At 36.8% G+C, this 14,865-nt stretch overlaps 1 protein-coding gene across 2 annotated transcripts in view; it reads left to right on the forward strand.

Annotated features, from left to right (window-relative positions):
* The window catches only part of gstt2 (glutathione S-transferase theta 2), a 51,249-nt gene that overhangs the window by 20,035 nt on the left and 16,349 nt on the right, over positions 1–14,865 (forward strand). For both annotated transcript variants that reach the window (XM_073065957.1, XM_073065956.1), the window contains exons 3-4: positions 13,196–13,346; positions 14,622–14,798. In XM_073065957.1, the coding sequence (XP_072922058.1) occupies positions 13,196–13,346; positions 14,622–14,798 (328 nt within the window). The remainder of the gene's footprint in view (positions 1–13,195; positions 13,347–14,621; positions 14,799–14,865) is intronic.

Below are 14,865 nucleotides of genomic sequence, written 5' to 3' on the forward strand. Positions count from 1 at the left end.
GGAAGTTTATGAGTTCTTTCCGCTTGATGTATTAACTCCATAAAAAGAGGAATTAATAAATCTTTAAACTTTTTATAAAATTCAGGTGGAAAACCATCTTCTTCTGGAGATTTATTACTTTGAAGTGATCCTAGAGCTTCTTCGACCTCTTTCAATGTAAAAGGCATATCTAATCCCTTCTGTTCTTCCATATTTAATTTTGGAAGAGTTATTTTTGATAAAAACCTTTCTATCTTGACATTATCATTTTGTGATTCTGATTTATACAACTCAGAATAAAATTTCTTAAAAGTTTCATTAATTTCTAAAGGTTTATAAGTAATTTTATTTACTCTTGTTCAAATTGCATTTATTGTTTTAGAAGTCTGGTCTGTTTTTAACTGCCATGCAAGGACCTTATGTGATCTTTCACCTAGTTCATAATATCTCTGTTTAGTTCTCATAATTGCTTTTTCTGTTCGATATGTCTGGAGTGTATTGTAACTTATTAATAAGTTGTCTTCGTTTTTCTTCTGTCATATTTCTTTGAGATTCTTTTTCTAATTTTGTAATCTCTTTTTCCAATTGATCTATTTCTATCATATATTCCTTCTTAATTTTAGAAGTATAACTTATTATCTGACCTCTCAAATATGCCTTCATTGCTTCCCACAATATAAATTTATCATCAACTGAATGTGAATTTGTATCTAAAAAGAACTGAATCTGCTTTTTCATAAAATCACAAAAATCTTGATGTTTTAGTAATATTGAATTAAATCTCCATCTATAAATTGATTCCTCTTTATCTATCATTATCATTGTCATTATCAAAGGAGAATGATCTGACAATATTCTCGCTTTATATTCCATATTTTTCACTCTATCTTGAATATTCATTGATAATAGGAAGAAATCTATCCTTGAATATGTTTTATGTCTATTTGAATAAAATGAATAATCTCTTTCTTTTGGATTAATTCTTCTCCATATATCAATCAAATTTAAGTCTTTCATCAATGATAGAGTTAATTTTACTACTTTTGATTTTGTGACAGCCTTTGTTGATCTATCTAAAACTGGATCTAGACAAAAGTTAAAATCTCCACCTATTAATATTTTGTCATGTGCGTTAGCCAAATTCAAAAAGACCTCTTGTATAAATTTTACATCATTTTCATTTTGTGCATAAATATTCATAAGAGTCCATAGTTCTGAAAAAATTTGACAATGTATAATTACATATCTCCCCACCGAATCAATTAATATGTTTTGTATTTTAATTGGTAAATTTTTATTAACCAAAATTGCAACTCCTCTCGCCTTTGAATTAAATGAAGCTGCAATAACATTTCCAACCCAGTCTCTTTTTAATTTCTGATGTTCTATGTCTGTTAAATGTGTTTCTTGTAAAAAAAAAGCTATATCTGTTTTCATTTTTTTAATGTATGTTAAAATTATTTTTCTTTTTTAAGCCCATTAACATTAAAACTTAAAAAATTCAGTAAATTAGTCATTATTTTTAATTATGTTACTCCAATCTATAATAATACCTAATCTTTCAACTTTCGTGGTATCTTGGGAAATCTTTAAAAAATTCTCCATGTTGCTATGTGTGTCCTCACCGATCATCCAGGCAGAAAGATAGAAGAAAAATAGAGTATAAAGAAAAAAACAAAATACCCCCCCCCACTAATGTTGTGAAAAAAAAAGAACACAACATTACCCCCCTCTGTTGTATGGGTCATGGCGATCGCCATGATTACACTCGTGAATCCCGCAGTAACCGATCCAAAGCTCCCCAGCCCCCCCGCAACATAAAAAAGTATATACATATATATATAAAAGAAGAAAAAAAATATTATTCTCAATTAGTATTTCTGAAATTTTACTTTTCTCCCCTGTATCATCCTTAAATGTCCATCACTTCCATTCACTGTCTCTATCTTCATCTTTAATCCATTACGCTTGGAAGTCTCTATGTGTAATTAGCGAATAAATGGAAGTTTTTGTGCAAACTCCTCCGCTTCTCGATAATCGGTAAAAAATCTTCTTTTTCCCTCCTCCAAAAAAATTATCAGTGTTGCTGGGTGAGGCATTATAAATTTATAACCCTTTTCCCATAAGACTTTTTTCGCTGGGTTAAATTCCTTCTTTCTCTTCAAAAGGTTATAACTTATATCAGGATAAAAAAGAACTGCCTTCCCTGCTATCATCAATGGCCCGTTTCTCTTTTTGGCACATTGGGCAGCTGCCTTCAGGATCTTTTCTTTATCTTGGTATCTTAAGCATTTTATCAAAATTGATCGTGGATTTTGATCAGCTTGAGGTCTTGACCTTAAGGCTCTATGAGCCCTTTCAATCTCAATTAGAGTTTCTCCTTCCATTTCCAATTTTTCAGGGATCCATTTTTGAAAAAAATTTATTGGATCTTCTCCTTCTATATCTTCTTTGAGTCCAACAATTTTAATATTGTTTCGTCTACTAAAATTTTGAAGCTTATCAATGTTTTCCATAAATTGTTTTCTTTCTGATGTCCAGGCAGTAATATCATTTTCCATTTTATTCATTCTTTCAACCATGTCTTCGTTGTAGTTTCCAGATCTATAATTCTCTTTTCCATTTTTTCCTGTCTTTTTGTCATTTTATCAAATATAATCTCCATATTTGTCATTTTTCTTTTGATTACTTTTAATGCGCCTAATTTACGCATTATTTGCATCAAAGTCTTTTCAATATTTCCAGAAGAACTTTTACCTCTATCTTCATCTGATTTTTCCAGAGAATCTGACTCTTCCTCAGATTCACTTTCACTATCGGTTTCAGTCGTAACTGGGATTTGTAGTTCTAGTTGCTCTCGTTTGCGCATGCTCCTTCCTTCACATTTGCGCAGTTCTCGTTGGTCTTTTTCTTTAGAAATGGTCAATGTTGCCGCAGTTTCCTGTTCTGTATCGCCGGAGGTGAAATGTACCTGAGCCCGCAGTTCTTTGGCAGAAGTGGGCCTTGATTCTGTTCCAACTTGCGTTGTCTTCACGGTAGAGTTTTCTTCATCTTCTGTTTGTGAGGCATAACTTGAAACAATCCGGAGTAGTTTATAAGTAACTTTTAGAAAGTATTGACTAACTTTTCTTCACTTAAACATTAATTTATTGATTTTTTACGGGAGAGCTGGGTTCCAGCGTCTCGATCCTACGTCATCACGTGACGTCCCCAAAGGAGAAATTTTGAGAGTTCTGAGTCTGTATGTTCCTGTCAGGGTTAAAGGCAAAATGAATAAGAATAAGGAACCCTGGTTCTCGAGGGATATTAGAACTCTGATAAAGAAGAAGGAGGAGATGTATAACATGTATAGGCAACAGGGAGGAAATAAGATGCTTGAGGAGTATAAAAAGAGTAAGAAAATACTTAAAGAAATCAGGAGGGCTAAAAGAAGACAGGTTGCTTTGGCAGTCAGGGTGAAGGAAATCCTAAGAGCTTCTACAGGTATGTTAAGAGCAAAAGGGATAAAATTGGTCCTCTTGAAGATCAGAGTGGTCGGCTACGTATGGAACCAAAAGAAATGGGAGAGATATTAAATGAGTTTTTTGCATCTATATTTACTAAGGAAACTGGAATGGAGTCTATGGAAACAAGGCAAACAAGTAGGGAGGTCATGGAACTTATACAGATTAAAGAGGAGGAGGTGCTTGCTGTCTTGAGACAAATCAGAGTAGATAAATCCGCAGGACCTGACAGGGTATTCCCTTGGACCTTGAAGGAGACTTAGTGTTGAAATTGCAGGGGCCCTGGCAGAAATATTTAAAATGTTGATATCCATGGGTCTGGTGCCGGAGGATTGGAGGATAGCTCATGTAGTTCCGTTGTTTAAAATAGACTCAAAAAGTTAGCCGGGAAATTATAGGCTGATAAGTTTGACATCGGTAGTAGGTAAATTATTGGAAGGAATACTAAGAGATAGGATCTACAAGTATTTGGATAGACAGGGACTTATTAGAAAAAGTCAGCATGGCTTTGTGCATGGTAGGTCATGCTTAACCAATCTGTTAGAGTTTTTTGAGGAAATTACCAGGAAAGTGGATGAAGGGAAGGCAGTGGATATTGTATACATGGACTTAAGTAAGGCCTTTGACAAGGTCCCGCATGGGAGGTCAGTTAGGAAGATTCAGTCGCTAGGTATACATGGGGAGGTAGTAAATTGGATTAGACAATGGCTCAATGGAAGACGCCAGAGAGTGGTAGTGGAGGATTGCTACTCTGAGTGGAGGCCCATGACTAGTGGTGTGCCATGGGGATCAGTGCTGGGTCCATTGTTATTTGTCATCTATATCAATGATCTGGATGATAATGTGGCAAATATGATCAGCAAATTTGCTGATGATACAAAGATTGGAGGTGTAGTGGACAATGATGAAGGTTTTCAAAGCTTGCAGAGGGATTTGGACCAGTTGGAGGAATGGGCTGAAAAATAGCAGATGGAGTTTAATGTGGACAAGTGTGAGGTATTGCACTTCGGAAGGTCAAACCAAGGTAGAACATACAAGTTAAATGGTAGGGCACTAAGGAGTGCAGTAGAACAGAGGGATCTGGGAGTACAGATACATAATTCCCTAAAAGTGGCGTCACAAGTAGATAGGGTTGTAAAGAGAGCTTTTGGTACATTGGCCTTTATAAATCAAAGTATTGCGTACAAGAGTTGGAATGTAATGGTGAGGTTGTATAAGACATTGGTGAGACTGAATTTGGAGTATTGTGTGCAGTTTTGGTCACCTAATTACAGGAAGGATATTAATAAGGTTGAAAGAGTGCAGAGAAGGTTTACAAGGATGTTGCTGGGACTTGAGAAACTGAGTCACAGAGAAAGGTTGAATAGGTTAGGACTCTATTCCCTGGAGCGTAGAAGAATGAGGGGAGATTTGATAGAGGTGTATAAAATTATGATGGGTCTAGATAGAGTGAATGCAAGCAGGCTTTTTCCACTGAGGTCAGGGGAGAAAAAACCAGAGGTCATGGGTTAAGGGTGAAGGGGGAAAAGTTTAAAGGGAACATTGGGGGGGGGGGCTTCTTCACGCAGAGAGTGGTGGGAGTGTGGAATGAGCTGCCAGATGAAGTGGTGAATGCGGGCTCACTTTTGGCATTTAAGAAAAACTTGGACATGTATATGGATGAGAGGGGTTTGGAGGGATATGGCCCAGGTGCAGGTCAGTGGGACTAGGCAGAAAAATGGTTCAGCACAGCCAAGAAGGGCCAAAAGGCCTGTTACTGTGCTGTAATGTTCTATGGTTCTATGGTTTTGGGCCCCTTATCTTAGAAAGGATGAGCTGAAACTGAAGAGGGGTCAAAGGAGGTTCATGAAAATTATCCCAGTATTAAACAGCTCATCATATGAGAAGTATTTGATGGCTTTGGGCCTATACTCACTGAATTTTAGAAGAACGAGGGTGACCTAATTGAAACCTATTGAATGGTAAAAGACCTTGAGAAAATGGATAGGGAGAGGATGTTTCCTATGGTGGGAGTGTCTAAGACCAATGGACACAGCCTCAGAATAGAATGGAGATGAGGAGGAATTTCCTTAGCCAGAGAATGGTGAATCTGTGGAATTTGTTGCCACAGGGAGCTGTGGAGGCCAAGTCTTTATGTATATTTAAGGCAGAAGGTGATAAATTCTTGACTGGTCAGGGTACGAAGGGATACGGGGAGAAGGCAGGAGATTGGGGCTGAGAGGAATATTGGATCAGCCATGATGAAATGGTGGAGCATAATCGATAGACCAAATGGCCTAATTCTCCTATATTCCCCCTCAATTCCCCCTCTCTCCAAATTCTGCTCTTATATGTTGTAGTCTAATGTACATTGAAATATACAGTGAAATGCGTCATTTATGTCAACAACCAACACAGTCCGAGGATGTGCTGGGGGCTGCCCACAAATGTTGTCACATTTCCGGCACCGATGTAACATGTCCAGAACTGATTTCCGAAACTGTGTCTTTGGAATTTGAGAGGAAACTTGAGCACCAAAAGAAAGCTACGTACACTTGGAGATGTAAGAACCCCTTCCAGACATCAGTAGGAAGTGAACTCCAATCTCAGGCGCCCTAAAGAGTTGCATTCCCATGTTGTACACATGACAATAATAAACGATCTCAATTCAATTGATACATGATTTCATTTCCTTTTTCTGAGATTTTTTTTGTAATTTACTTTTTTTATTGAAGTTCATCATCAAACAAACATTTCCATAAGATGTATTTCAGACATTGTACATATATATCATATAATCATGTATGTCACAAATCTCCACATAATATTTATCTCAGGTATACACTTATAGAAAAGAGTGGAGGAAAAAAACAAGCAAAAGGAAAAAAACTATGTACAAGTAGGGAGTGATTTTTTTTTACAACATATTCATTGATCTGTGTGAATAAAATCAGGCCTATGAGGCATTATGTAGTTAAACCATTTTTCCCAGTAGGAATCAAATTGTTCCAGCTTATGATTAACAGTTGCTGTTAATCTTCTCCATTTTGTAAATGCCCATTGTAATTTCCATCCATGCATTGAAAGTTGGGCTCTCCTGTGATAACCATTTCCTAATAAGAGCCTTTTCACCAGCCACCAACAGTATATTCATTAAATATTTATCTCTTTTCAACCATTCTTGAGGTATATATCCAAAATATATGGTATTGCTCTCTAAGGGAATTTCACATTTAAAGATGTCTTGTAGGGCATTGTGTATCCCCCTCCAATAGTCTTTGATAACAGGGCAGTCCCAAAAAATATGATAATGATTTGCATTTTGATTTCCACAATTTCTTCAGCAAAAGGGAGGTTACTATCATAATGGGATTTCTGAGAGTGTGTAATAAAATATCTTATCAAGTTTTTCCATCCAAACTCACTCCATTTTTGTGAATTGGTACACTTCCATTGATATCTCCATATTGTTGTCCATTCTTCCTCAGATCCGTCCTTCCTTCTCCCATTTTATTTTAATGTATGAAGTGGAATGTGTTTTAAGATTTGACAGCCCCTTATACATGTTTGAGATGATTCTACTACCATTATCTGAATTATATGCTTTTCTAAAGAGCTCTATCAAGCATGTATTTGCCTTGGTTACATTCTTAAGCGTCTTATTAACATATTGTCGCATATGTAAATATCGATAAATATCTTGTTTTTCTAATAAGTGTTTCTCTTTAAGCATTTCAAAACTGAACAGTGTTCCTTCTTTCATTATGTTGCAAAGAACTGTTATTCCTTTAGCTATCCAGTCCTTAAATCTAGCATCCAATTTATTTGGTGTGAAATCCGAGTTATATGCACACCATTTAAGAATTGCAATATTTCCCTCTAGATTATATTCTTTTTTAGAAGTTTTCCATATTTTGAGAATCAGTTTCACCCATGGGTTATCAATAGTATTTATGTACCTTTGCAGGTTGTTATCAGCCAAAATTGCTTGTAAGGGGATGGGAAGTACCTGCTCCTCAATGTTTTTCCATTGAGCGTCATATGATGGGTTGCACCAACCTATCACAGCTCTCAACTGTGCTGCAAATTAATAATCTCTAAGAGAAGGCAAGCCCCATCCCCCCTTTTCCTTTGCTAATTGCAAAGTTTTGAGACGAACTCTAGGCTTTTTACCCTGCCAAATATACCTTGATAGTATCTTGTTCCATTCATTGAATTGATTTTGATTAATCTCTATTGGTAGGGTCTGAAAGAGATAGAACAGTCTGGGCAGTATATTCATTTTAATAGACTCAATCCTTGAACTGAGACTGAAAAAAGGAATCAGGCTCCATCTTGCCATATCTTCCTTAATTTTTTATATAAAGGCTGATAATTACATTCTGATAATTTTGCAAAATCTTTTGGCATAATGATGCCCAAGTATTTGAAAGACTCTGTGTGCCATGCCCAGAGGTATTGACTTTCAATTTCTCTTGGTGGGCTATAGTAATATGAAAGTAATTGGGTTTTATCTATGTTGATCTTGTATCCTGATAATTGACCATATTGTTCAAAGGATTGCATCAATTTCTGTAAAGAGTATGTTGGTTTTCCTAGATAGATCAAAATGTCATCCACATAACAAGCCAATTTATGCTCTGTCCCTTTAATAGTAATTCCCCTGATATCTTCATTTTGTCTGATGTATTGAGCTAATGGTTCCAGATATAATGCGGAGTAGTGGTGACCATGCACAACCCTGTCTCGTGCCCCTTTCTAGGGTAAGACTATTTGATAAATATCCATTGATTTTAATCCTAGCAGTAGGATTGTCATATAGTGTCTGTATAGTTTTAATACTTGTGTCTTGGAAACCAAATCTATGTAAAACTCTGTAAAGAAAATTCCAATTAACCAAATCAAATGCTTTTTCAGCGTCCACGTTTATCACTATTGCTTCGATTTAATTTTTTTGTATATGATCCATTATGTGAAGTGTCCTTCGTATATTTTCTTGAGTCTGGCGTTGTCATATAAAACCTGTCTGATCGTTACGTATCAGTATGGGTCGAAACTCCACTAATCGTTTGGACATGATGGAGGTAAATAATCTATATACATTAAGAACGGATATTGGTCTAAATGACCCGCATTCCATTTTATCCTTGCCTTCTTTCGGTATAGCTTCCTTCCAACTGGGTGGCATTTGTGCCTTTTTTAGAGCCCAGTTCAGTGTGGGGAGTAAAACAGGAATTAACTCATTTTTAAATTCTTTGTACCATTCTGCCATATACCCATCTGATCCTGGTGTCTTGCTTAATTTAAGCCTACTAATTGCAGCTTTTAATTCAACTTCAGTTATGTCAGCAGTCATCGTTCTATTTTGTTCTTCGCTTAAAGTGGGTAACTCTAGAGAATTCAAGAAGGTGTCAATTTGGGTTATGCTTCCCCCTGGAACTTTGGAATATAGCATTTTGTAAAACACTTCAAAAGCTTCTTGAATTTCACTTAGCTTATTTTTTATCATTTTCGTTCTTGGGTCCCTAATTCTATGAATTGTATTTTCTGCTATCTTTTTTTTTTCAGTTTCCACACCAGTATTTTAATAGATTTCGATCCACTTTCATAATGTCTCTGTTTCAGAAACATTAAATTTTTCCTGATTTCTTGCATAGCCAAATTATTTATTTCATTCCTAATTCTTTTAATTTCCCCTAATATATCCTTTGCCAAATTCAATTTGTTTTTTCTCTAGTTCCTTCAGCCTATTTTGTAATTCCTCTAATGTTTTATTCCTTATTTTTTTTCTTATATGAAGATATCGCTATAATTTTCCCTCTTAAGACCGCCTTCAGAGTATCCCATAAAATGGGAGGTGAAACTTCTCCGTTATCATTAAATTCTAAGTAGAGACCAATTTCTTTTTTAATTTATTCCTTAAAGTACGGATCATTGAGTAGATTTGAATTTAGTTTCCAAATAGTATTCTTTGGTTGTAGGTCAAAATCAACAGATAAATATATAGGTGCATGGTCACTTACATCTATTGTCCCAATTCCACAGGTGTTTATTTTGTCTTTATCTTTTCCAAATGTTATGAAGTAGTCTATTCTTGTATATACAGAATGTGGAGCAGAATAATGAGTGTAATCCCTTCTGTCAGGGAAAAGGTCCCTCTATATATAAGGAAGCGATAATCTCAGCTATACTGAAAGAAGGCAAGGATAAAATGGAATGCGTGTCACTTAGACCAATATCCGTTCTTAATGTAGATTATAGGTTATTTACCTCCATCATGGCCAAACGATTAGAGGAGTTTCTACCCATACTGATATGTAATGATCAGACAGGTTTCAGACGCAGGCTTCGCAGTGTCGCTTTTTTTATTTCCATTTCTTCTCCCCATTCTTGCCCCTCTTTTCAGTTCAAATATTCTTCAAAAAATATTATATTTGATGAGTTAATGGGGCTTAATACGCGTTTTTCCGGAGGAGCTAGTGACTTAAGCTGCCATTCTCAACGATGATGTCACCGGAAACTATCTCATTCCTAATTTTTTAAATTTCCTCTAATGTATCCTGTGCCAAATTCAATTTGTGTTTTTTCTCTAGTTCCTTCAGCCTATTTTGTAATTCCTTTAATGTTTTACTTATTATAATGTGGATTTTATATTACTTAGTTGTTATTCTTTATTCGCTCACTTACTCCTTTTTCCCCACCAGAATGAGAATATATATATATATGTGTGCATATATGTGTATGTGTGTTGTGTGTGTATATATATATATATATATATATATATATATAAAAGGAGTACACAGGAACATCTTTTCTGTGTAATGGATTTGTTCACTGACTTTTATGAAGATTGCAATACTCAACTCACAAGTAGGAGGGGTTATCCCCCACAGCTAGACATTTCCTCTAGCTCAACGCAGGGTCATTTACTAGAGACCTCAGCCTTGGAATCACACATTCGTTGCCATTATTGTTATTATTTGAGTTTTATTCCTTATTTAGTATTCTTTGGTTGTAGGTCAAAATCAAAAGATAAACATATAGAATGGTGCATGGTCACTTACATCTATTGTCCCAATTCCACAGGTGTTTATTTTGTCTTTATCTTTTCCAAATGTTATGAAATAGTCTATTCTTGTATATACAGAATGGGGAGCAGAATAATGAGTGTAATCCCTTCTGTCGGGGAAAAGGTCCCTCCATATATCAATTAAACCAACATCCTCAAAAAGTGTATTAACTTCCTTATGTAAAGATTTTGTTTCATAGGTTTTTCTATTGGAAGAGTCTAACTTTGGTTGTAATTGTAAATTTAAGTCTCCCCCACATATCAGGAGACCTTCTGTTTCCATTACCATAATGTCAGTAATTTTCTGAAAGAAACCAATATCACTTCCCGGGGTTGCGTATATATTCAGTAGAGTAACTGAATTTCCGTCTATATTTCCCCTTACCAGAATATATCTGCCCTCTTTATCTCCCATTTCGGATACTTTTTCGAAATTCAGCTTACTTGAGATAAGAATAGCAACTCCTCTCCTATGTCCTGATTTATATGAGGAGAAAAACAAATTAGTGAAGCCCATTCTCTTTAGTTTTTTATGCTCATTAAATGAGTTTCCTGTAAATATACTACATGGGCTTGTTCTTTTTTCATTTTGGATAAAATTATATTACGTTTGATTGGATTTAATAGCCCATTGACATTAAAAGAAATGAATTTTACTTCGTCCTTAGCCATCTGCATTTATCTGTCAATGTATCATTGAAATTAGCAGAATAAAACTTAATTAATTTACTCCCTGAATTAATAAAAACGAAGAAACACAAATAATAACAAAAAAGGCAACAAAGGTGTGGTTCCAAGGCTGGGGTCTTTAGTAGATGACCTTGGGTTGAGCTAGAGGAAATAGAGAATATGTATATACATATACATATACACACACATACACACACAGATATATATTACATACATACACATATATGCACACACATATATTCTCATTCTGGTGGGGAAAAAGGAGTAAGTGAGTGAATAAAGAATAACAACTAAATAATATAAAATCCACATTATAATAAGTATTTCTCGCGATAGGTATATCACCGTCTACTTTTGCTTCCATTTAGCTTCTCAACATTTTTAAAGTTAGCCAAACCTTATGGGTTGAGGGCTGCCTTTGGAAAACTCCCAGTCTCTTCCTGATATACTTCTCTCAGCCTCCTCCTGTCTCCTGCCTTCTCGATTCTCGCACTATTTCCCAAACGGAGCGGGATAATTCCTCTGCCTGGCTTTCCCTCGGTTTGATCACGCTGACGGACAGCCCTCTGGCCTTCATGTCTGTAGTTGCCTCTTCCACTGTCTGATACAGTTGGATCCCATCTTGATAAAACACTTGAAGTTTAGCAGGGTATGGAGTTTGAAATCTAATCCTTTCTTGCTTTAGTATTCGCTTTACTTCAGAGTATTCTTTACGTTTCTGTAGGACCACGGGGGGGGTAATCTTGGTCGAAATATATTAATTTACCATCTAAAAACACCCTCTTCTTACCCCAGGCCCTTTGCAGAATCTCCGCCTTGGTACTGTATCGAAGGAATTTAATTATTATTGAGCATGGCTTATCTGCTCTATCTCGGGTAGGCTTCGGGACAAGCGCATGATGTGCTCTCTCAATTTCTAGTTCCATTATTGAGGGAAGCTCCAGCGCGTCCCGCAGCAACTTTCTGACAAACTCCGTCATAGACAAGCCCTCCGCTCCTTCGGGAACGTTGCATATTCTGATATTTTTCTGCCGTGATCTTCCCTCCAGCTCAAGCAGTTTGCCTTCGTGTTGATTTAATTTTTTTATCATCTTACTTAGTATCCGTTCCACGTTTTGAACGTGATCTTCCACCTTCTCAATTCGAGTCTGCCACCGCTATTTTTTGACTGACGTTGGCGAGCTCTGACTTAATATCATATAGCTGCTATTTTATATCTTTCTGGAACTCCCTTATCTCTTTCAAAATTTCGATCATATTTGCCGCTTCGCCTGAACGAGGCCCAGCGTCCACCTCGCTAGCACACGGTCAGGTAGGAGAGCTGCTTGCTGCACTCTCGGCTACCAGTGTCACTTTTTTAAATTTCCTTTCTTTTTCTCCATTCTTGCCCCTCTTATCTGTTCAAATACATTCGAAAAATACTATATTTGATGGGTTAACGGGGCTTAATACGCGTTTTTTCGGAGGAGCTAGTGACTTAAGCTGCCATTCTCGACAATGACGTCACTGGAACCTGCCCTTTTTCTGAGATTTTAACTTCCTCAGGTTAAAATTGAAACCACCTAAAAAAAATCTTGAAAGATACAGTAAAAGTGAAGTAAATTAATTTTAGTTTGTAGAAGTTCTGCAGTCTGTGGCGTTATTATAAACCTCAGCAGGTTAACCTTGTCACTATCTCACTGACCGCTGCATGCAGTTTCAAAGGCTCAGATTGCAGGTTGGGGGCTGTAAAACACAGAATCTTTAACACTAATGAGCCAGCAAGGTCATCTGTTGTGTTCAACAAAATAGACCTTTGTTATACCCTAAGAAGTGAAAGTTAAGTTTATTGTCTTATGCACATGTACAGTGAAGAACTTATTTGCAGCAGCATCAATGCCGCAGCATCAGTATTTGGGAATTGAACCCCATTGGCAATTACTGATGACATAAAGCAAAATGCAGAAAGTAACCTCTTTGAGGATTTTGTTTGCAGTGTGGCCATCCTGAAGTACCTCGCAACAAAGTACGATGTGCCCCAGTTCTGGTACCCTCAAGACGTGTTTCAGCGGGCAAAGGTGGATGAATACATGGCGTGGCAGCACGCCAATGTGCGGTTTCATGCAGCAAAGGTCTTCATTCTGGAGGTCTGTATCAAAGCAGAAACACTTTCAATTATAGAGCAGCTTTTGTTGTTATTGGACACCCCCCCCCCCCACCCGAACATCACAAAATGCTTTACTGAAATACAGAGAAAAAGTTAATATATGCACAATTCCCACTAACATCATTGTGATCATATTTCAATGATGTTGGTCGTCACTCCTGAGATCTCCTGTTCTTCAAAATAGTCTTAATGATCTTTTACATCCATTTGAGAAGAAAACCTCAATTCTGTATTCCCAACCGGCACCATTTTCATTGCCATGCACTGAATCCTTAGGGATTGAGCATAAAACTCCAGGCTAAACCTGGATGTGTAGGAATAATGACCAACAATATATTTGAGAACTTTGTCAGTACTGTATACACTTCCTAAGTTGTGATTCTGAACTCAAACAAGTACAGTGCTATAGAACTATCAAAACCTCATATGTTAACCTTTCATTCCTGGGATCATTATTGTGAACCCTCTCCAATGCTAGCACATACTTTCTTAGATTTGGTGTTGAAAACTGCTGACAATACTTCAAATGTAGTCTAACCAATACCTTCTAAAACTTCAGCATTAGAGTCAGAGGACACTACAGCACAGAAACAGGCCCTTCAGCCCATCTAGTCCCATCGACCCTGCATCTGAACCATAGCCCTCCATACTCCTCCCATCCAAACTTCTCTTCAGTGTTGGAATAGAACCCACATCCACCACTTCTGCTTACAGTTCATTCCACTCTCAGCACCCTTTCAGCGAAATCCTCTTAAGTATTTCACCTTTCAGCCTTAACCTATGCCCTCTAGTTCTAGTCTCACCCAACCTTTGGAAAAGGCCTGCTTTTGTTTTTTTTTTCTTTTTAAATAGGGTAAATGCAAACATCCTAGCTTTTATATTCTAGACCTCTTGAAATTAATGCTAACACTGCATTTACGTTCCTTACCACTGACTCGACCTGCAAGTTAAACTTCAGAGGATTCTGCACTAGGACTCAAGTCTCTTGGCGCCTCTGATTTCTTAATTCACTTACCGTTTAGAAAATAGTCTACACATTAAGACATTTTCGGCACAGCTTTGTGGGCAGAAGGGCCTGTATTCTGCTCTAGGTTTTCAATGTTTCTATGTTTATTCCTTTTACCGAAGTAAATGAGCTACACTGTATTCAATCTGCAACATCTTTCCCTATTCTCTGGGCAAAATCATTGATCTCCAATAGTTATGCGTGTTAAAGTGTTTTGAAACTTTTTGTTTTTGGAATCTGCTTGTACAGGTTTTGATTCCCAAGGCATCAGGCCAGGCAGTGGACCAAGAGAAGCTGAACAAAGCTCTGGGTGAATTAAGCACAACTTTAGACTTATTGGAATTGATGTTTCTGAAGAACCAGCCCTTCATTTGTGGTGAGCAGATTACGGTGGGAGATCTTCTGGCCATCTGTGAACTAATGCAGGTAAAGCATTCAGATGCCCTGCTCAAAACTGATCTTCTAGTATTGAGAATGAAATTACATTTGTGAG

Source organism: Hemitrygon akajei, chromosome 14 (genome assembly GCF_048418815.1).
Source record: "Hemitrygon akajei chromosome 14, sHemAka1.3, whole genome shotgun sequence".
In the NCBI taxonomy this organism is placed as follows: Eukaryota; Metazoa; Chordata; class Chondrichthyes; order Myliobatiformes; family Dasyatidae; genus Hemitrygon; species Hemitrygon akajei.